Genomic DNA, 17773 nt, shown 5'->3' with positions numbered 1-17773 from the left:
AATTAGCAGTATGCAATGAAATAGAAATGTTCAAAATTGTAAAGGTATTTGAACTGAATAATATGTGCATACATAAATGTACATACACTAATACAATTATAAAATGTGATTATACCGTCTGTTTGGAAAGTGTAAGACAAATAATTCAAATACATGAATGATGTTAATTGTTAAATGAACACTTTGGCTATATTGATGAGGGAGAAGATTTAGCTCACCAAACATTGCCATATATGTTTTACGATCTAAAGTAAATTCAGAATTCAAAGATTAATAACATGACTAGCTGTACTGTTTTTGGTACTGAATAAGCTTCTGATGTGACACTTCTTATGTAACTCACATATTATATAAGTAACGTTTTCTTTACTCCAAACTCTTCTTGAGGGGAAATAAATCAACCCTGAATACGTTGAAATCTTGTAACTACGTTTCTGTCCACTGGGAGCCAGCAGAGCTTTGGGATGAGCTAAATTAAGCATGCAATTGAGACGTGTGTGTGTGTGTGTGTGTGTTTATTTTTTTAAGTATAGTCAGCCTACTGAAGGACTGAAATTGAAGACAAGTCCACTCTCATTGTATATTTCCATTTTTTTGCAATGCTCTACTTTGCAACATCCTGGAAGCAAATATTATACCCCTCATACCCGTCCCATCCTCATATTTACACATCTGGTGCTTTTGAATTCAACAGAACCATCAAATGTAATGACTAGAGTCTAGACAGAAAAAAACACACCAATGTAGAATATAAAGCATAGCAGAATTTTAAAATACCCACAACACTGTTCCTTTTGAAGTACTTTGAATTAGCTTGACACAAGTACAATGCAACAAGAACATTAATTTAATCCAAAGAATAATGGAATACTTAAAGTTACATTTTCCTTCCTATTTGCACGTCAACTTTTTATTTTTTCCAGATGATACCTTCACAACAACAAAGCAGGACCTGTAGAGGGATCCTTTTTTTTTGTACATGTAGCTACTTTGTGTCAAGTGTCTGAACATTTATTCCAGCACTCTTGAGAGTCAAAATAATAATCCCAGCAATCACATTTTACAATTCACTGTGTCACTCAAGATGTTTTGGCTAATGCTAGACTATTTATTTCCATAATCAATATATGCCCTTTCCTCCAACCATTATCTTGCAAACTCAACACTGTCAACGGCATCATTAGCTGTATGATGTTTGTTTCAGTAAATACTGTAGGACTCCTGGTACACACTGACAGAACGATACCATGGACAGAATGATTGATCTCAGCTCTTGATCTCATGTGCTCTTAGGACTTCATATAAAACATGGAAAAGGCTTTTATTTTTCTCATTGGGTAGCCTTGATTCAATTTTATCACAGATTCGTCCCAACCTTACAGCTGAACTTAAGTGTTGCCATAAAACACAGAGTGACATCTGCGGTTTGAGTCCTTTCAAAGTCTTAATAAAACCCTTCCTCTTTCACATGACTGCTTGCTGGAACACATGAGCTTTATTAGAGTCATTTAAATGTGTTGTTGTGGCTGACAGGTGTTATTGGTCACACTTGTGGCACAAGCCTCTCCATTAGTCGCTATACAAAATGAACATGAACAATGAAGACAGTGGTTGTGTACAACTCAGCTTGCTTGATGCATGCTGCCATATGTACAGAAGCTGTGCCTGCCCTCTGACAACAAAACCTCACCACGCGTCAGGATGCTGCGTCTTTTATTCCCCCAACACTGCCTACCCAGCTCCGTCAAACCCTGCAGAGGCTGACCTTTAACCTCTGGGAAGGTCCCAGACAATGAAGGCGGGCCCTCCCCTCTGTTGTATTGCCCTGATCAGGACCTGTTGGAACATTTGTTGCATGGACAGATGATCAAGAGATTGAGTGGCTGCACGACATCGAGACTGTACTTCTACATAGAGTAGGCATCAAAACATTTTCTCCAACATTTCTTGACTTTAAAAAAAAAAGTAATATATATGCTGCTGGAACCTAAATTTCCTTGAGGGAGTCATCCCAAAAGGATCAATAAAGTTCAGTCTAAGTCTAAGTCTAAATTAGGTTGGGTATATCAAAATGAACACCTTCGCACCTGGTACGAAGGAACACCAACAGAAACTTCTTTGTTCAGAAGGAACTGACTAAAAGATCACCTTGTACCCAGATCCTGAGGAGTGTTTCTTGTGGGAGATACAAACCAAGACCCTTCAGAGAAACAGTTTGTTATTGCTAAATGATGCAGTATTATCCTGACCTTAAGGTCAAATCAAAGATAACAGACACACTATTTTTCCACCACACACTTAAAAAGTACAGGGAGAGACATATAGTTGAAATTATTCAAATTTCAATTTAATTTATTCTGGATGCTGATTTTCCCCTTTTTTAATAAGGGAAGAAAAGACAGACAGTTATGTAAAATGATTGAATAAAACCTTTCATTTTATCTAATAATTGGGTTGTCCTCTTGTGTAAAATAAGGCCATTATCACTATATTATCACTTTATTCAAGAAATTAAGATGGTTGTTTAACCATCTTAATTTCTTGAATAAAGTGATAATCATTTATTTACATGTTACATGTGTCTCTGCTTTGTGTAAAATTTCCATGATAAACAGGGAGCCTTCGTGAGACAGGTGAGTGTGTGGGGTTGTTTACAATGGGATGGTAACGGTTGCTCAGGTGATTTAAAGACACTCCCATCTGCAAAGAAACAAGTCATCTGTTGGTGGCAGCCGGAGCAGCGCGTGCTCACAGTGTGGAGCTCAAACCTTCAGCGTCACTTAAACACACAGAGAGAGAGCAGGAACACGGTGCAGGTGTAATGGATGGACAAGTTATCCACACCTTGATGTTTTTTGTGGATTTGCCTTAAAAACCTTAATTTCATTCTAAGGATTCAGCGTTTACATTTTAATACAAACCTCCGTTATGGATCGACTAGATGAATGGAGCTTTAAGCCCAAGAGCCTTGATCTGGAGGAGGATTTCTACTACCACTACAGAGCGGAGGAAACAACAGATTATCAAGACCCCAACGAACTCCTGGCTGCTCTCAAACAAAAGGAGGAAGAGGTTATTTTGGCAGCCCAGCTGGGAAACGCGTTGCTGCTGGAAAACCGTCAGTTAAAAGAGCAAGGCGAAAAACTTCATGAACATTACGCAGACAAGCTGGAGGTAAGAAGAATCTTCTTTATTTCTCAGATGATGTTTAAAAATGAACATAGGGTAAGTGGACGACAAAACTTAAAGCATTGGGAATTTGAAAGTCCGAACGATTTCCTCGCTGCAAATGTTTGGATGTTTGGAAAGGAAAAGTAGTTTCCATTTTAGACCTACGGATGTGTCCGCTTACAGTCTCCTGCAGGCTACAGGTTAAATCCCCATTCATGGTATAAGACTATCTACTTTGAGGCAAATGTTAAACTTGTAACCTGTAGAGAATATACTCATTTAGTTTAGAATAGCAGATAACATCAATTTGTCATTTTCTTCAGAAAGGCTACACATATGGTTAATATTGCCAATTGCCATGTGGTCATTTCTGTAATAAAAATAAATAAATAAAAAGCCAAAATGTAATATTTGATAATGGAGAACAATGGGACACAGTTATTTAAAAGTAAAAGTTCAATTGTCCAGCACAATATAAAATATGTATCACAAACATTCATTGGAAATCCTCTGTAAAAGATCACCATTAGCTGTCTTTCACATAGACCTACTTAAAGTTTAAAAAGTTGTAGTAGCTCAAGTTTTCGTCATGATTAATGTCTGTGCTCCTATTTTACTGTTTGTGTATTTTCAGTGTCTTCAAAAGAATTTCTAGCTTATGAGACATAATTGGTATGTTCACAAGCTGTGAGAGAACCCAACAACCTGCTTACATGTTACACAAGGAGAGACCTGAACATGTTTTAAGCTTATGAGATGACACACACACACACACACACACACACACACACACACACACACACACTACACCAAAATTATGTCAGTCTCCTTCATATGTTCAATGTGATTTTTATCAGGTTGTGATAACAGCTGAAACTGCACGTCAGAACAAATCTGAGACACAGTGTTAATGTGTCAAGTACTGAACTTTACAAAGAGCAATAAAGATTTGGAGAGGACTTATCTGCCTGAAGTCTGATAGAATGTACAAGACACAAGAAATTATTACATTATGCAACAGTAATCTTCTTTGTTAAATATTAATTTGCTTATGACTTCAATAATTTGGTCAGTAAAGTGACAGAAACCTGTCCTCCTCTAGGTAAAGGTTTGGAAAGGGAATAATTGGTTGTTGTGCATTGTACTTGACAATGGTATTCATACAACTTAATTTTATTTTCTGTCATTAACTTTTAAATGAATACACTAAAAGCCCTAGAATATAATTGAGATTTAAATTCAAGCACTCATATTATTACCCCCCATGATCCTTTGGCACTCCGAATAAGGTGTGCGGGTGCATTCAGTCATTCTAATGCCTTCTCTTTGCCTAATCCTTGTAACATTTAGTCTTTATTTTGATCCATGTGCATTATAATTTCCTATCCTTTCTATACATTAAAACGGTCCTTGTTGAATAAACATAATGTAAAATCTCTCCACCCCTGTGTGTGTGTGTGTGTGTGTGTGTGTGTGTGTGTGTGTGTGTGTGTGTGTGTGTGTGTGTGTGTGTGTGTGTGTGTGTGTGTGTGTGTGTGTGTGTGTGTGTGTGTGTGTGTGTGTGTGTGTGTGTGTGTGTGTGTGTGTGTGTGTGTGTGTGTGTGTGTGTGTGTGTGTGTGTGTGTGTGTGTGTGTGTGTGTGTGTGTGTGTGTGTGTGTGTGTGTGTGTGTGTGTGTGTGTGTGTGTAGAAGCTTGAGCAGGGCAGACATGAGCTGCGGCTGAAGCTGGAGGGCTGCGAGTCCCAGTGGGAGAGCCAGGTGGGGGAACTGGAGCGGGATGTGAGGGAGCTCAGTGCTCAGGTGGAGCGGCTCACTCAGGCCCTCGCTGCTGCTGAGAGGGACAAGAGCCGCGCCCAACAGGAGCACAGCGAGGAGACGCAGCGGCTCAGGGAGCAGCTCCAAACGGTCAGTCCTGTACATCAATGTCTGCATCTATGATTAAAAAAAAAAACCCTCTGGCTTACGAAAAGGTAACTGAACCATTGTGAAGCAAACAACTGAGATGCTGTGCATCCAAAACGCACAGGTTTTTCCGTGAGGCTAAACCAGATAAGATGGACTGAAACCAGATCCACGCACTGAAACTCAATGTTCTCTGCTTTGTGTTTCAGTGTGACTCAATCAAATCTGCTCCACAGAGGGAGGTCAAACTCTCAGATTATTTATAAAGTCTGAGCAAGGCCAACACCAAGAGCACACTTATACACGTTTTGATTTAAGAGTCATTTTTCAGGCTCCGGTCAGACAGACGATCTTAAATCAAAGTATCAGTTGTTGTTAACAACAGGCAAATGATCCGTACCAGCATTGAGCAGAAGGAAAACATTATGTAAAAATAGATGGGGAGTGAAAGTAAATGCTATGACCTGATTTCAGGTCCAGGACAAAGGGAGGGGAGTTTAGAAAAGTATATCATAGTATGTGATTCACTGTATTCCACTTTTCTTTTTGTAAATCCCTTTAAACTTAAAATGTCATTTCATAGATTGTTTAACAATGTAAGATAACTAGAGGTTTCTACTGAAGCAAACTGTATTATGTTTTACTTTTACCGAAATATTATATACAAAAGCTTTGATCTAATAATTGACAAAAATGGGAGACACATTGATTGATTTAAAAAGAACGTCACTTTCTCTAGCCTGAGCATATAATAATCTAATAGAAGAGTTCAATAAGTAACACTAGGTTAATTGTTAACAAAACGCTTAGCTATTTGTATGACGTAATGGACAAGAAAAGCTATCGGCAAACAACTGAGTCAAACCCTTTATCAGATGTCTCAGGTTTCATATTTATGATCATCAGTGTTTTATATGAAGGAAACACTGGGAGGAAAATCAAGCCCATGACACACTTTACAGCCTCTAATCAGTAAGCATTGAGGAGCTGATTGGTTCACACAGCTGGAAAACCTTGAGGACCTTTTCAGCCTGAGAGAGTCAGGAATATTTTGGTAAACATTAAAGAGTTGTGTTACACACAGACGACGGGAAGCAGCTTGAAATGCCAACTTCAGCTGGTAAAGTTAAAAATGAATTCAACCAAACATTGTACACTCTCCTCCCATGAGCCAAGGTCCGCAGAATAAGGAACTAGGAACGTCTTTATACCCCTCAGAGGAAAGCAGACAGGCTAGAAGTTCAGGAAAAAGTCAATTAAGATTAAAAAAAAAAAAAAAAAGGTTGCCTCAGTTTGGGCTGTTCAAGGAGAAGGAAGTGAAGAAAACGTTTTATCTGGTTGCCGAGTACAGGAAGCATGCAGACAACCCTGGACTCTTGTGCTGTGGTAAAAATCAAAGGATAGCGAACTTGTGAAGAAATAAAGGGAGTCTGAAGAAGCTCCATGTGTGACGAGTGTTAACCCGACGTGGTAAAGTCTGCTGGTGGCTCAGTTGCACAGCCGTCTGCTGGGGTGAGTTTTGTTTGTATCCCTGGGATTTCTATGTGCGTGAGTTATCACAGTTATGACTGAAACGGATGACTTTGTTCTGCGAGTCTCAATCTGGCTTCTCTACTGAGACGTTGTTGTTATTAGAAAAAAAGAGGTTAAGTTTGTCTGCTTAGAAAGGCTGAAAATAGAACAAACTAAATAGTACAAATAACTCTAAAGGTCTGAGAGTCACAAGTCGCATTTATTAAAATGTGGTACAACTGAAGATGAGGATTTTGCTATAATTAAAACATATTAAGATATTCACATTTGGCACCAAAGGGCAATAATGAAACCAGTTAATATAGACCGATGATTGATTTAGGAAATGTGTGAAATCAGCAGCTTCAAAGACCTTTAAACTTTAATTGTGTTGATGTAGAGCCTGACAGGAATCTGGAGGAGGACATCCACTTTTTAACTTTGAAACTTAAGATAGAATAAATTCCTCATGTTTAATAGAAAGGAAAGCTCAGATGCAAGAGGAAAGATTCTCCGTGACTCTTGCTCCTGGTACATTTAAGGAAGTGGCTGTATGAAAACAGTGTCCATGTTTGCCAGATGGTCACATGGTTCGGCAGCACTGACTGTTTGGACAGTTTGCTGAGGTTAAAATAGCAAAGAGTGACGAGTGATGTCAGCGTGTTTTTATTCTGATTTTTTTTTTTCTTTTTTCTTTTTTTCACAAATGTTCATTCCAGGGAAAAAGAAATGAGTCCGTTGGAACTTTTTGTGAATTTAAGAACATTTCTGCTCAGTAATTGATTAACATGAAAAACACACTCTGATTCTGAGAAAACTGGAGGCTATCTCTGTATTTACACAGAAGGAGTGAAAATAACATTCACACGTTTTCCTGGCTTGGTTTGAATACTTGTGCAAGAAAATATTCCAAGCCTTGACTTTATCTTTGAATTAAAATCAATATACAAACACAACATCTACTGGGTGAGAAATGCCAGACTGGAAAGGGAGTGTGATTCTGTATGATAAGCTGGAAATGTTTGTATTTTGGGCGGAGTCATTTACTGGACTGTAACAGAACCAAAAACACATGTTGAGGACATTATTGGACATCTTAAATAAAGTCTTACAATTAGTCCTTTTATAAGTTTGTTTTTTAGCTGCTGTTTTGATAATCCATTATCTTTCATCATAATGATTTTTTTTTAAAGACAAAATATACATTTAGCAACTTTTCAGATGTGATGATTTCATTGTTTGTGTCCCGTAAGACTTCAAGCTAACTGAAACTCTCCATGTTTTTGACCTTCTGTCGAGCAAAACTAGCAGTTAGCAGCCAGTTTGAAAATGTCACCACTGGGTTTTATACCTTTTTTCCAAAGGTTACATTTTATATCCTAAAATTTAGAAGAGTTAAACGGGAAACATTTGTAGTCATGCAAGTCTTTTTTGCAGAGAAAGATTGGCAAAGCATGTGTGCGAGTGTTGTGACTATTGTTTTTGCATTTTAGTGCGCTCTTTTGGTGCCTGCTTGACAGGTGTGTGTTACACATAATGCTCACACACTACCTTTTTGCCCCCTTCTCTCCGTCAAGTGTAACATGAACCCTGGCCCTCCCAGGCAGTGTAGTATCACAGTGTTTTATTGGACGACCGTGACAAATCGCTCACAGTAGATTTCCGTTATTGTAAAATGAGATGCCTGAATCCTCAGGCGAGCCTCCGTGACCTCTGCCCCCTCTACAAGCATCAGGAAGCTCACAGACAAAAAGGAAAGACAATAAAGAGCTGGCAGAGATATAAATCTTTCATTTTCCCCTTTGATATTGCCCAAACATCCCCTCATCCCGGGGGAAAGACATCTTTTCTGCAAACTCCCCGAGGGGCTAGGCTGTAGCGTGGGTCGTCAGCTGTTAGATACCTCAGTGTTTGGCTCGGTGAGGGGCCTGTGTGAGGGGATGAGGGGATATCATCTTTGTGTCTCTACCAAATGGAGCGTCCTCCTTCTCCTCATGTTTTGGGGATTCTCAGTGGGTCGCTGCCTCCATTGTGGGAAGGGGGCCCATGTTGATGACATGAGGCAGCGTTAATGAAGACTCGCAAATGTTCAACTTTTAAGCCCCTCTCCCCTCATTTCTCCTCTTGTTTTGTTTTTCTCCATCAGTGCCTGTTTAATTCTCGTCACAAACACACATTTACACTAATTTTAGCCCGCACACAGGCCTCACATATTCTGTCCCCTCGGCTTCACCCTCATGATGTCCATGTTTACCCTCCGCCTACATTGATGTCTAATGTGGCATGATGATGTCACAGAGCGGTCCGAGATGCCCTCTGCTCCATCTGCCTAAGAGTCTGCCCTTTTATCTTGTATTGTGCGGCGCTAATCGAACGTGACAGGAGTGCGCCAAACTGCTGAGTAAGGGGAGCTGAGCGTCTCTGATCAGGCAGGTGGGGGTTCGAAGGGGGGCATTAGGAGGTCGACTGGCTGGGGGTGTTCACTGGGGTTGCAGAAGCAGCACAGTAGCACACAAAAAAACATCCCCAAATATTCCTTTTCTTTAGTGGTCAAAGTCTGAGAGAGAAGTTTTGAGAAGAATAATATTTAGACATAACAAAAATATTTATTTACATTATGTATGTTATAAAATATGTTTTGTAAATGGTTGCGTTGTTCCCTAGCTCACAAAATTGATGTTGCATCTTCCATGTTTGTATTTTGACTCCTACATTGTTTAAATCCGTTTGTTACCCAGCTAACACGTTTGAATGTTTCTGAACAAAATACCGCTGTTGTCTTTCAATCAGCCATGTTGTGATATTAACGAAACAAGTAAATACTTGAAAGAGAACACCGCTCTCCAGCGCTGTTAGTGTTAAAACAGTTACCAAGGCTCCTTTAAATCGATGTGTGGACGTGAGTAGTGAGCAGGTCAAACGATGACTTTAGCTCCACTTGTGGTTCCACTTCTGCCTGGGAACATATTGAAACCATAAGCAGTTCCTCCATATGCAGTAATGAAAACATTTATTTGTCTTCTGCATCCTGGCCTTTGGCCGAAACCACCCCAAGCATGTGTTTTCTTTAACTTAAATAATCCCCTCCTTTGAGGCAAATGAACACAAAGACCTAAGATTACAGGATCTTATCTGCTATATACAGTATTTAGTTATTTTTAGATTCAAGATTGTGGCCTTAAATCTAGCAAAGCTCAGGCCTCAAGGGGGTTCAAGAAGACAGATACAAAAGTATGCTTCCACTTTTCTTGGACATAGTTTAAAGTTTGGGTGAGAACATTTTAAATGTCTTTAAATGTCTCCCTGTCAACCTTCTGCTCATGTCTTACAGAAAACCAAATGCACAGGGAGGATTATCCTACACATTAAAAAGCCCCTTGTGTCTCTTCTGTAACTCCAAATTGTTCAAATCTCATGCTTTTTCCCTCTGGTTTGTATTTGTGTCAGCAGGCGATAGAGGTGGAGAAAGCCATGTCCAGTGAGCTGCAGGCTCTAAAGCAGGAGCTCCAACAAAAAGGAAGCCACATCAAGCTGCAGGACGAGGAGCTGATCAGTGCCATGAGGGAGCAGGTAACTAACGTGTACAACAACAGAAAACAAACTGTACATATGTGAAACCAAGCCATGGCTTACTCGGAACTGCTAAAACAAACTGAGGGCGTCATGTTCTCAAATGAACAGAATGGCCAGTAAACACTGTACCACATGCCTGGTGTGATTATCTCTGCTCAAAAGTGTTGACAGCTGCTGGCTCATATCAGTCAGCCTTTTTTTTTTTTTTTTTTTTTTTTAAGTGCCCTGTACTGAGGAAGGTTTTGGCTCTGTAAGTGAGCTTTCCCAAGAAATAAAGAGCACAATTTAAAACAAACATAACACAGTTTGTAGAGCACATACAGAAAGTCAACAGAAGGAAGAAAGTCCACAATGATACAAAAAGTGTAAGAACAAAAATGATCATTAAAACTATTTAAATTAATATACTTCAGGTTGTTAAGATACTTAAAACTGAGTCAGAACTTCCTTCAATAACCACTTGTCTTTTGTAAAAGAAAACCCTTTACAAGGCCATTTCCATTCATTCATTCTTCACATTTAGGCTTTGTCTGACTCTAATGTAAGTCAAAATCTTGTTTGGATAGTCCTTTGAGATATCAGGGACATGTCTCCTTATTGACACAAGATCAATACATTTGGACTGACTTTCGGAATTGAGACAAAAGAACATCAAACTGTTAAATGAAAACACAAAGTGCTATACGTGTCTCTGTTTCAGATTTAATCTCTGTGTAAGAGATTAAATGTAGTTTCATTCATCTTAAAGATCTGTGTGTTTGTGTGCGTTTACAGGTGCTTCGTCTCACCCAGAATGAGCAGGTGCTAGAGGAGCGTTTGGAGTCTGTGTGCCGAGAAAACAATGAGCTGAGGGCCAGCTTGGCCTCTTTACACACACGCCTGGCTTTGCACGACCAACTGAACCAGCAGCACAGCCAGCAGGTAGGCACACACACACACGCACACACACACACGCACACGCACGCAGTGGCAGACAAGGCAACACAAAACAGTTCACTTTGTGTATGAATGAGAGGCTCAGTAACAAAGGGATTTTGTGCTCCCTGCCTGGCAGTCCGGGTTTCGGCGGGATTGTGGAAAGAATTTTTAAACAATCACCTCATCCCCGTCATTGTAACTTTGACCCGTAAATCTGGATTCCTCTCGTGTTCTTTTGGTTTCACGTTGGGCTGCAGGTTGGAATCTGGCAAGTCAGGATTTCTCTTGCATGACAGCTTGTAAAAAAACAAACCTAAGATGGTCGCTGGTTAAAAATATTTTGTTGTCATTTCTTACTCTGTTCATTGCCAATATAATTTGAGGATCATATTTGTGTTCAGCTTTTATCTCTATTACTTGTCACTCATCACTTTTATCTCTATCACTTGTTGTTTTAATGTGGGTTCAAGTATGTGTCTGCGCCTCCTCCTGTTTTTCAGCTCGCCGAGGCGCGGCAGAAAGTGGAGGCAGCGGAGGGTCGTTCACAGCAGCTGCAGGCGCAGGTGGAAGAGCTTGAGGAGGAAGTGTCCCTGCAGGAAGCCAGGAGCCAAGGGGATGCTTCGTTATTGTCTGAGCTAGAGAGCAGCCTGGAGACTACATCGCTTGGAGTCAGCAAAGAAGAGGTATCAAAGAACCAGCACAAGAGATGATTACAGTCAGAATACATTTTATTTCAATTCGACCAGGGAGAACGGGAGAAAAATCTGACAGCTCACATTGGGCAGCCTACAAATCAGAAAATGGAGAGTAATATTTGGGGATGGTGGAGTTAGAAATCACTAAACATGCAGGACCTTTGAACACTCTTAGCATTCAATGATAAAGCATGATAACATTTGTTAACACAGAAACTGGTTCATTGTACAAATGAAAGTAAATCATGACCAGAAGAAGAGAAAAAAAGATTATTAGGAGCACACATAGCCTGTAAGGGGCTATGGGAGTTGTAAATTCTGAGTACTGTAAGTGAAGGAACACCAGCAGAGTTCAGTTTTAGGACAGGCTGCACTTACTTTATCGCATGGGTTTCTTCTGTTGTAGTTCTACACAGTACGATTTATGTTTTTTTGTTTTTTTTTTACTGTGATAACTGTAAACAAGCAAACAGTGCTGAAATAAACCCATCAGTGACACCAGTGAATAACCATCTGAAAGATTAATTGGAAGAATCATATCAATGTTGTTATAATGAAAAACATGCTGACAGAACATAGTTTACCAAGACTTGTGTTTGACGCAAAAACACACTCTAAGAGTGGAAGAAGGTGTGACGGTTCTGATTTTTAGAATAAAGACAACGCAAAGAAACACACAAAAAAAAAAACTTGTTAAAGACGACAAATGACTTTTCTGCGAGAGCAGGAAAACTGAAAACAAACGTCTAATCCCCATCTCTTCTGGTTCATTCTATTGTTGTTTTGGTCATGCAGGAAAAGTGTGATGTATAACTGCAATCATGAGTCATCACTACGTTTCCTGTTTGCCATCGCCACATTGTAGAGTTTCCTTGTTTCAAGGATTTTGGTGCATGTTTTTTAATCTCATAAAATCATCAGTAGTTTTGAAGTATTTCAAATAACATTTAAACAAAACAAATCGAACGTGCTTGCTAAAGTTTCATCTGCTATCCTCTTGTTGGGAAGTATGACATAGGCCATTACATTTTTCTCTGAGTCATTATTATGAGATCAGTATCATCATGTGATATAACTGACTCAAAGGAAGTTAAATAAAGAAATGAGGTCATGCTGACCCCTCCCACTGTGTAAATATTTAACAGTAAAGATCAGGTGTGTAGAGAAAAATAAATGAACAGAACAATGAGAAGATGTTCCTTGGTAACAGCCTATAACTTTTCTGTTAAACATTTGAAACATACACTCTTATAAAATAGGACAGATATGCTGTTGCAGCCTCCAAGCTTTACCAATTGTACTTTGAGAGTAACTCAACACTTCCCAGCTAAATTGACAATTAAAATCTCGAGGTCATAACTAACGTACATCATCCTCTTCTTTTGTCTTCTCTTTCCTCTTCTTCTTCTTCTTCTACACAGATAAAGAAAGAAATGGGGTCTCTCCTTCAGTTACTGCTCCCACTGACCCAGCAGCTGAACAACGCAGGGATATCTGAGGCTGTGGATCATCAGGAGGACCTGCAGGCGATGCTGCTGCAGCTAAAGGGAGTGGCTCAAACTCTGGCTCATGCGTCAGGCCCTCAGGTAAGGCATCATCGCGCTATATCAATGAGGGAGACTGTAGAGGAAGTGCGAAACAAAAGACTGACCTTGTTGTTTGAAATCAGAAAACACAAAGAGATAAAAGTCTCTTATGTCTTTATCTTCTATATTTTTTAAATGTTACCCATTATAGTGCACATGAACACGAAATATACGGCGTGTCCTTTGTGCCAGCTCTTTTGTCTGATGGATCCAAAGCCGAACAAAAGTTACCTCATGAAACTTTGAATACTTTGAATACTGAGTGTTTTAGATGGATTCAAGCAAGAAATTCATCAATTTAATAAATGTATTACCTATGTTATTTTGTACATTTGTAGGGTAGTTCTGCAGACGGCTGCATTTTAAACACAGCTGTAACTTAAGAATATGTTTCTTTAACCCCTGTGTCTACATTTTTTGATGTTTCACTTTTAATATAATAGATTTTAGCATTCAGAGGAGGACAATGGATAAAGAAAATACAGAGTCAATTTAACTACCTCCTTGTGGCTGTTGAAGGCACTCGGCTGAGGAACAGTGTCCTGAGTGTCCTTGTTTTTGCAGAACATGTCAATGAATTGTTGCACTGTTTTTGTTGTTAGGTTACATACTCCACTAAGCCTCTCTCTGCCACAAGCAAGCAGGTACAATCGTTCACTTGTGTCTCCTGACGTTTGTATCCCATCCAGACCAGTAACAAGCATTTGTTACTGTAACTCAATATACTTGCCCGCCTCTTTCTTATTGGAGCGTCGTGCAAATAGGCCAATGCCACAGAAACTCCTTTCTGGTGTAAATCTCTGTGAAATGCACGGCTGACACCTGATCTCTGATCTCTGTGTGTCTGTCCCAGGAGCTGAATCATGCCTTTGTCGATGGGATGGATGATCAGTGTGGGAATCTGAGAGCAGCACAGGAGCTGAGAGATCAGGTAACCCCAGTGATGAACAGACGAGTGTCTCAAGGAGGAGCAGCACCAACAGCGGCCCATTATTTTAGGGTCAGTTATGACCTCACTGCTTTCATTTTAAGCCATCTCAGTGTCACAGACGGATATAGTGAGATTCTTTAAATGGCGTGACTTACAAAATAAAGTGCATGGATGACAGAGGTCTCTTCTTAAAAAAAATAATAAAAATCTGTGCCAAAACAATTTCTGCAATATTAAGATAATCTCTAAATCAAGAATAACATCACAATTAGGATACAGTTTAAAAGTGACATCATTCTCACTGTTTTTTTATTATAATGATGCCACATTTTATTTTTTGAGAAAAGTTGCTGCTTCACTTATTGTTGCTTTGATGCATTATATAACATACAGGTTGTGAGCATTCTGTCTTCACTAACAACATTTAAAGAGAACAAAAAAAGTATCACATTTGAACCCATGTTGGCTCTCTCGTGTTTAAAGATTGTAATACAGTAGAATAGAAACATTTAACTTTGTTTAAGTCCTTTAATTGTAATTTTAACGGTGGAGAAATACAACAGTTTGGCTACAGTGCTAATGCTGTACTTTAAAAAGATACAAAAACAGATTTCAGTGAGTTTGACATGGGGGTCTAAACACTGATTATTTCTTCTTTCTCCAGAATGTCCTGTTGCAGCAGCAGAACGTTGAGCTGAGGCAGAAGCTGCAGAGCGTACAGGAGAACAATGAAGCTGTCCAGCAGGCGATCAGGGACCGAGACGAAGCCATAGCCAAGTGAGAAGAAATACTTTTGATGATGCATGATAATGTTAAATACATCCAGATGCCTTTGACAGACTACTTTGGGTTTAATATTCAGTGAACTATCAATGAATTATTCAGAAAGAGGGGAGACACAGAGCATTACTAACTTTTTCTTGTAATTCCGCTGAATTACGTTGTTATATTTGCAGGAAAAATCTGATGGAGGTCGAGCTTGTGAGAAGTAAAAATGACATGATGTGCCTGAACAACCAGCTATTAGAAGCTATCCAACGGAAACTGGAGCTGTCACAGGAGCTGGAGGCCTGGCAGGTGGGTTCCTTTCTGTTTATTCAGCTTTTTGTCCATGTAGTCAGGTCTGGTGTTTCATAAACCAGCCAACTCCATGCCTCATGCTGTGTCTTAATCACACTGTCAAAAGACTTGGAATCTCTGAGCAATTCCTGAATAATTACCTTTAATTTATACCCTAAAAATACAGCTCAAATATCCCTTTTTAAAGCCATGCTTACTGTCAGCAGTTTCAGAGCTAATTTACCAGGACAGGATGGATGTATCTCAGTTTGTGTCCTCAGTAGGAGGTCAGGGACAGATGCTGTAATTTCTCTCCTCGTCCTGTCAGTTTGGAGGACTATCAGAGGCAAGTGTCTCTTTCTGCTGCCGAGTCACTTTGCCAAGCCAAGCCATCTGCCGGAAATTAGGATCTCTAATATTTGGAGCAAATCACTGAGGGAACTTGAGAATTACAGATCAAAACAGATAAATGCAGTGATCAGTCTTTCACAAAGAACACTGACAACTGGCAACTACATGGTTTCTTAAACATTTCAAGAGTTCAGATCCAAGACATACTGAGATAATGCTTTGGCTGTTTTAGCTCAATCTCATTTCAGTTTTCAGTTCTCTGAATCTGGCCAACATTTTAAAGTTCTTTGAACATGCCATAAAAGTTTTGTCTTTTGAATCGGAATGAAACAAAATGGATGTGTCTAAATGTCTAAATATAACAAAAAAATCATTTCTTCGTTTGTATCTGATTATTTTGACTTATCGGTGAAAAATATAAATGTTTTTTTTAAACTTGTTCTGTGCTCACCTTTAAGACCCGGCAACTGATGTTTACAACAAATGTCACTCGAAAACAATTTAATTGTAAGGTTGTTGGAATTTATTCATTCAAGGATTAATTACATTTGGTAATGACAGTGCGTCTGTGGTAGAGAGAAGTCAGCTACAGCACACAAGTATTTGGCAACACATGTTTGTAGGATCAATCCATTGTTAGTTCTGGTCTTCTCATACCATTTGTCGACAGCATGAAAAGTACTGATTATACCTTTCAAAAGACAACATTTAAATTGATTAATGTAAAACATGGTGGTAACAATAGTGGAGAGAGCTGCAACAACAACCTAACCGTAAAGTACTGTTCAAACTGTTACAGACACATGATAATGCCTGTGTTATATCTAAAATATAACCATGCAGTTCTTTACCAGCATAAGACAGCAGACTTCACTTCAGAATTAGTCCTCACTTTGTCTTCCTCTTCACCTTCTCTCAGGACGACATTCAGGTCATCATCAACCAGCAGCTCAGGTCACAGCAGCAGTCGGAGCTTCCTCAGAAGAAGTCACCATCCAACAGCATGTCCTTCTTCCGCAGGCCAAGCATGGTGACCTCCACTTGGACACGACAGCCCTCCTCCTCCTCCACGACCTGGAATTCAGACTCTAATCAGGACAAAACCCAGTCCCCCTGGAGAGACTGGTTAAGACGAGGCAAAGGGGTGCAGTATGGTAAATAGTGGACATTGAACAGAAGCTCCTGGAGTTAAAAAAGGAAGTCAGAACCGCAGCTTTGTGTACATCAAATATGGTGAAAAGAAACCATAGAGACACTTTAAATTCAGCACAGAACCACAGAGCCACTATGAACAAGAAACTATAAAGAAACCTCTTACCTGACATTTCACTGAGGCTGAGCCCTCTCATTACTGTGATGACTCTAGCTATTTCACAGAATTATGTTCAAAGCTTTGCTTAAGGTTGTAAATAATGTGCCTTATTTTGTAATAATGTAAATGTATGTCCTTTTATATAAACAGCATGTGTAGAGTATGTTTTGAAATTATTTAACATCACAAATCAAAAGACTGAACAGAATTTTCATGATTGAACTGTAAAACTGTCTCCACATACCAAGTTGGAAAAAAAGAGAAGTGCTGCCAGATAACAATGTTAAAATGTTTCTTTTATACAAATGTATGATCGTCACATAAATGCTAAAGCTATTTTATTTTGTATGTTTTTTTTCTCTGAATGATAACTTGGTATGTGTTTGTTCTGTGACTCGATGCTCAGTATTAAAGCTGTTTAAATTAAACGTTTTATTTCTTGAACTGCCTCACTGATCACATCTGGAGTGCTTGTCAAATCCCCGTATATCACACCTGTACAAGTGGAGAACTTTGATATTATCAATTGAAATGGGGGGGATTGCACAGTTGAAACAACATGTTAATGTAATATATGGTTTATAAGGAAACTTTACTATCTTTGGGGTTCCCTGAAATGCAGACCTTCATACTCGAACTAAGGAAACACGGGTAATGAAGGGGGCGCTCTTGAGCAGAGCTGCTCTGGACTCCAGTTTAAGAATGATCCAGAAATGTAATCTGCTGCTGCCCTCTGCTGACAATGTAAGCGTCAGAGAAAAAT

General features: G+C 39.3%; 1 protein-coding gene across 3 annotated transcripts; it reads left to right on the top strand.

Annotated features, from left to right (window-relative positions):
• The first annotated feature begins 2712 nt into the window (after window positions 1-2712).
• Window positions 2713-17438, top strand: LOC306830611 (BICD family-like cargo adapter 1). Of its 3 annotated transcripts, none has more exons than XM_079354189.1 (10): window positions 2714-3174; window positions 4861-5076; window positions 10033-10155; window positions 10933-11079; window positions 11577-11759; window positions 13193-13357; window positions 14211-14288; window positions 14953-15065; window positions 15245-15365; window positions 16618-17438. In XM_079354189.1, the coding sequence occupies exons 1-10, from the start codon at window positions 2929-2931 to the stop codon at window positions 16858-16860; spliced, it is 1635 nt and encodes a 544-aa protein (XP_079210315.1). In that variant the 5' UTR covers window positions 2714-2928; the 3' UTR covers window positions 16861-17438. The 3 variants fall into 3 exon arrangements, with proteins under 3 accessions (XP_079210317.1, XP_079210315.1, XP_079210316.1); XM_079354190.1 differs by having other exon boundaries at window positions 2715-3174; window positions 10036-10155; XM_079354191.1 differs by lacking the exon at window positions 14211-14288 and having other exon boundaries at window positions 2713-3174.
• The last annotated feature ends 335 nt before the right edge of the window (window positions 17439-17773 follow it).

This window comes from Symphodus melops (genome assembly GCF_947650265.1).
Source record: "Symphodus melops genome assembly, chromosome: 10".
In the NCBI taxonomy this organism is placed as follows: domain Eukaryota; kingdom Metazoa; phylum Chordata; class Actinopteri; order Labriformes; family Labridae; genus Symphodus; species Symphodus melops.
Note: the sequence above shows the minus strand (reverse complement) of the source record. Positions and strands in the feature narration are given on the sequence as shown.

Bases quoted from the DNA above. Each gene is read 5' to 3' on its own strand.
- LOC306830611 (XM_079354189.1), top strand. From the start codon at position 2,929: ATGGATCGACTAGATGAATGGAGCTTTAAGCCCAAGAGCCTTGATCTG. The intron at 3,175-4,860 runs GTAAGAAGAATC...GTGTGTGTGTAG, and splicing joins ATTACGCAGACAAGCTGGAG to AAGCTTGAGCAGGGCAGACA. The intron at 15,366-16,617 runs GTGGGTTCCTTT...ACCTTCTCTCAG, and splicing joins AGGAGCTGGAGGCCTGGCAG to GACGACATTCAGGTCATCAT.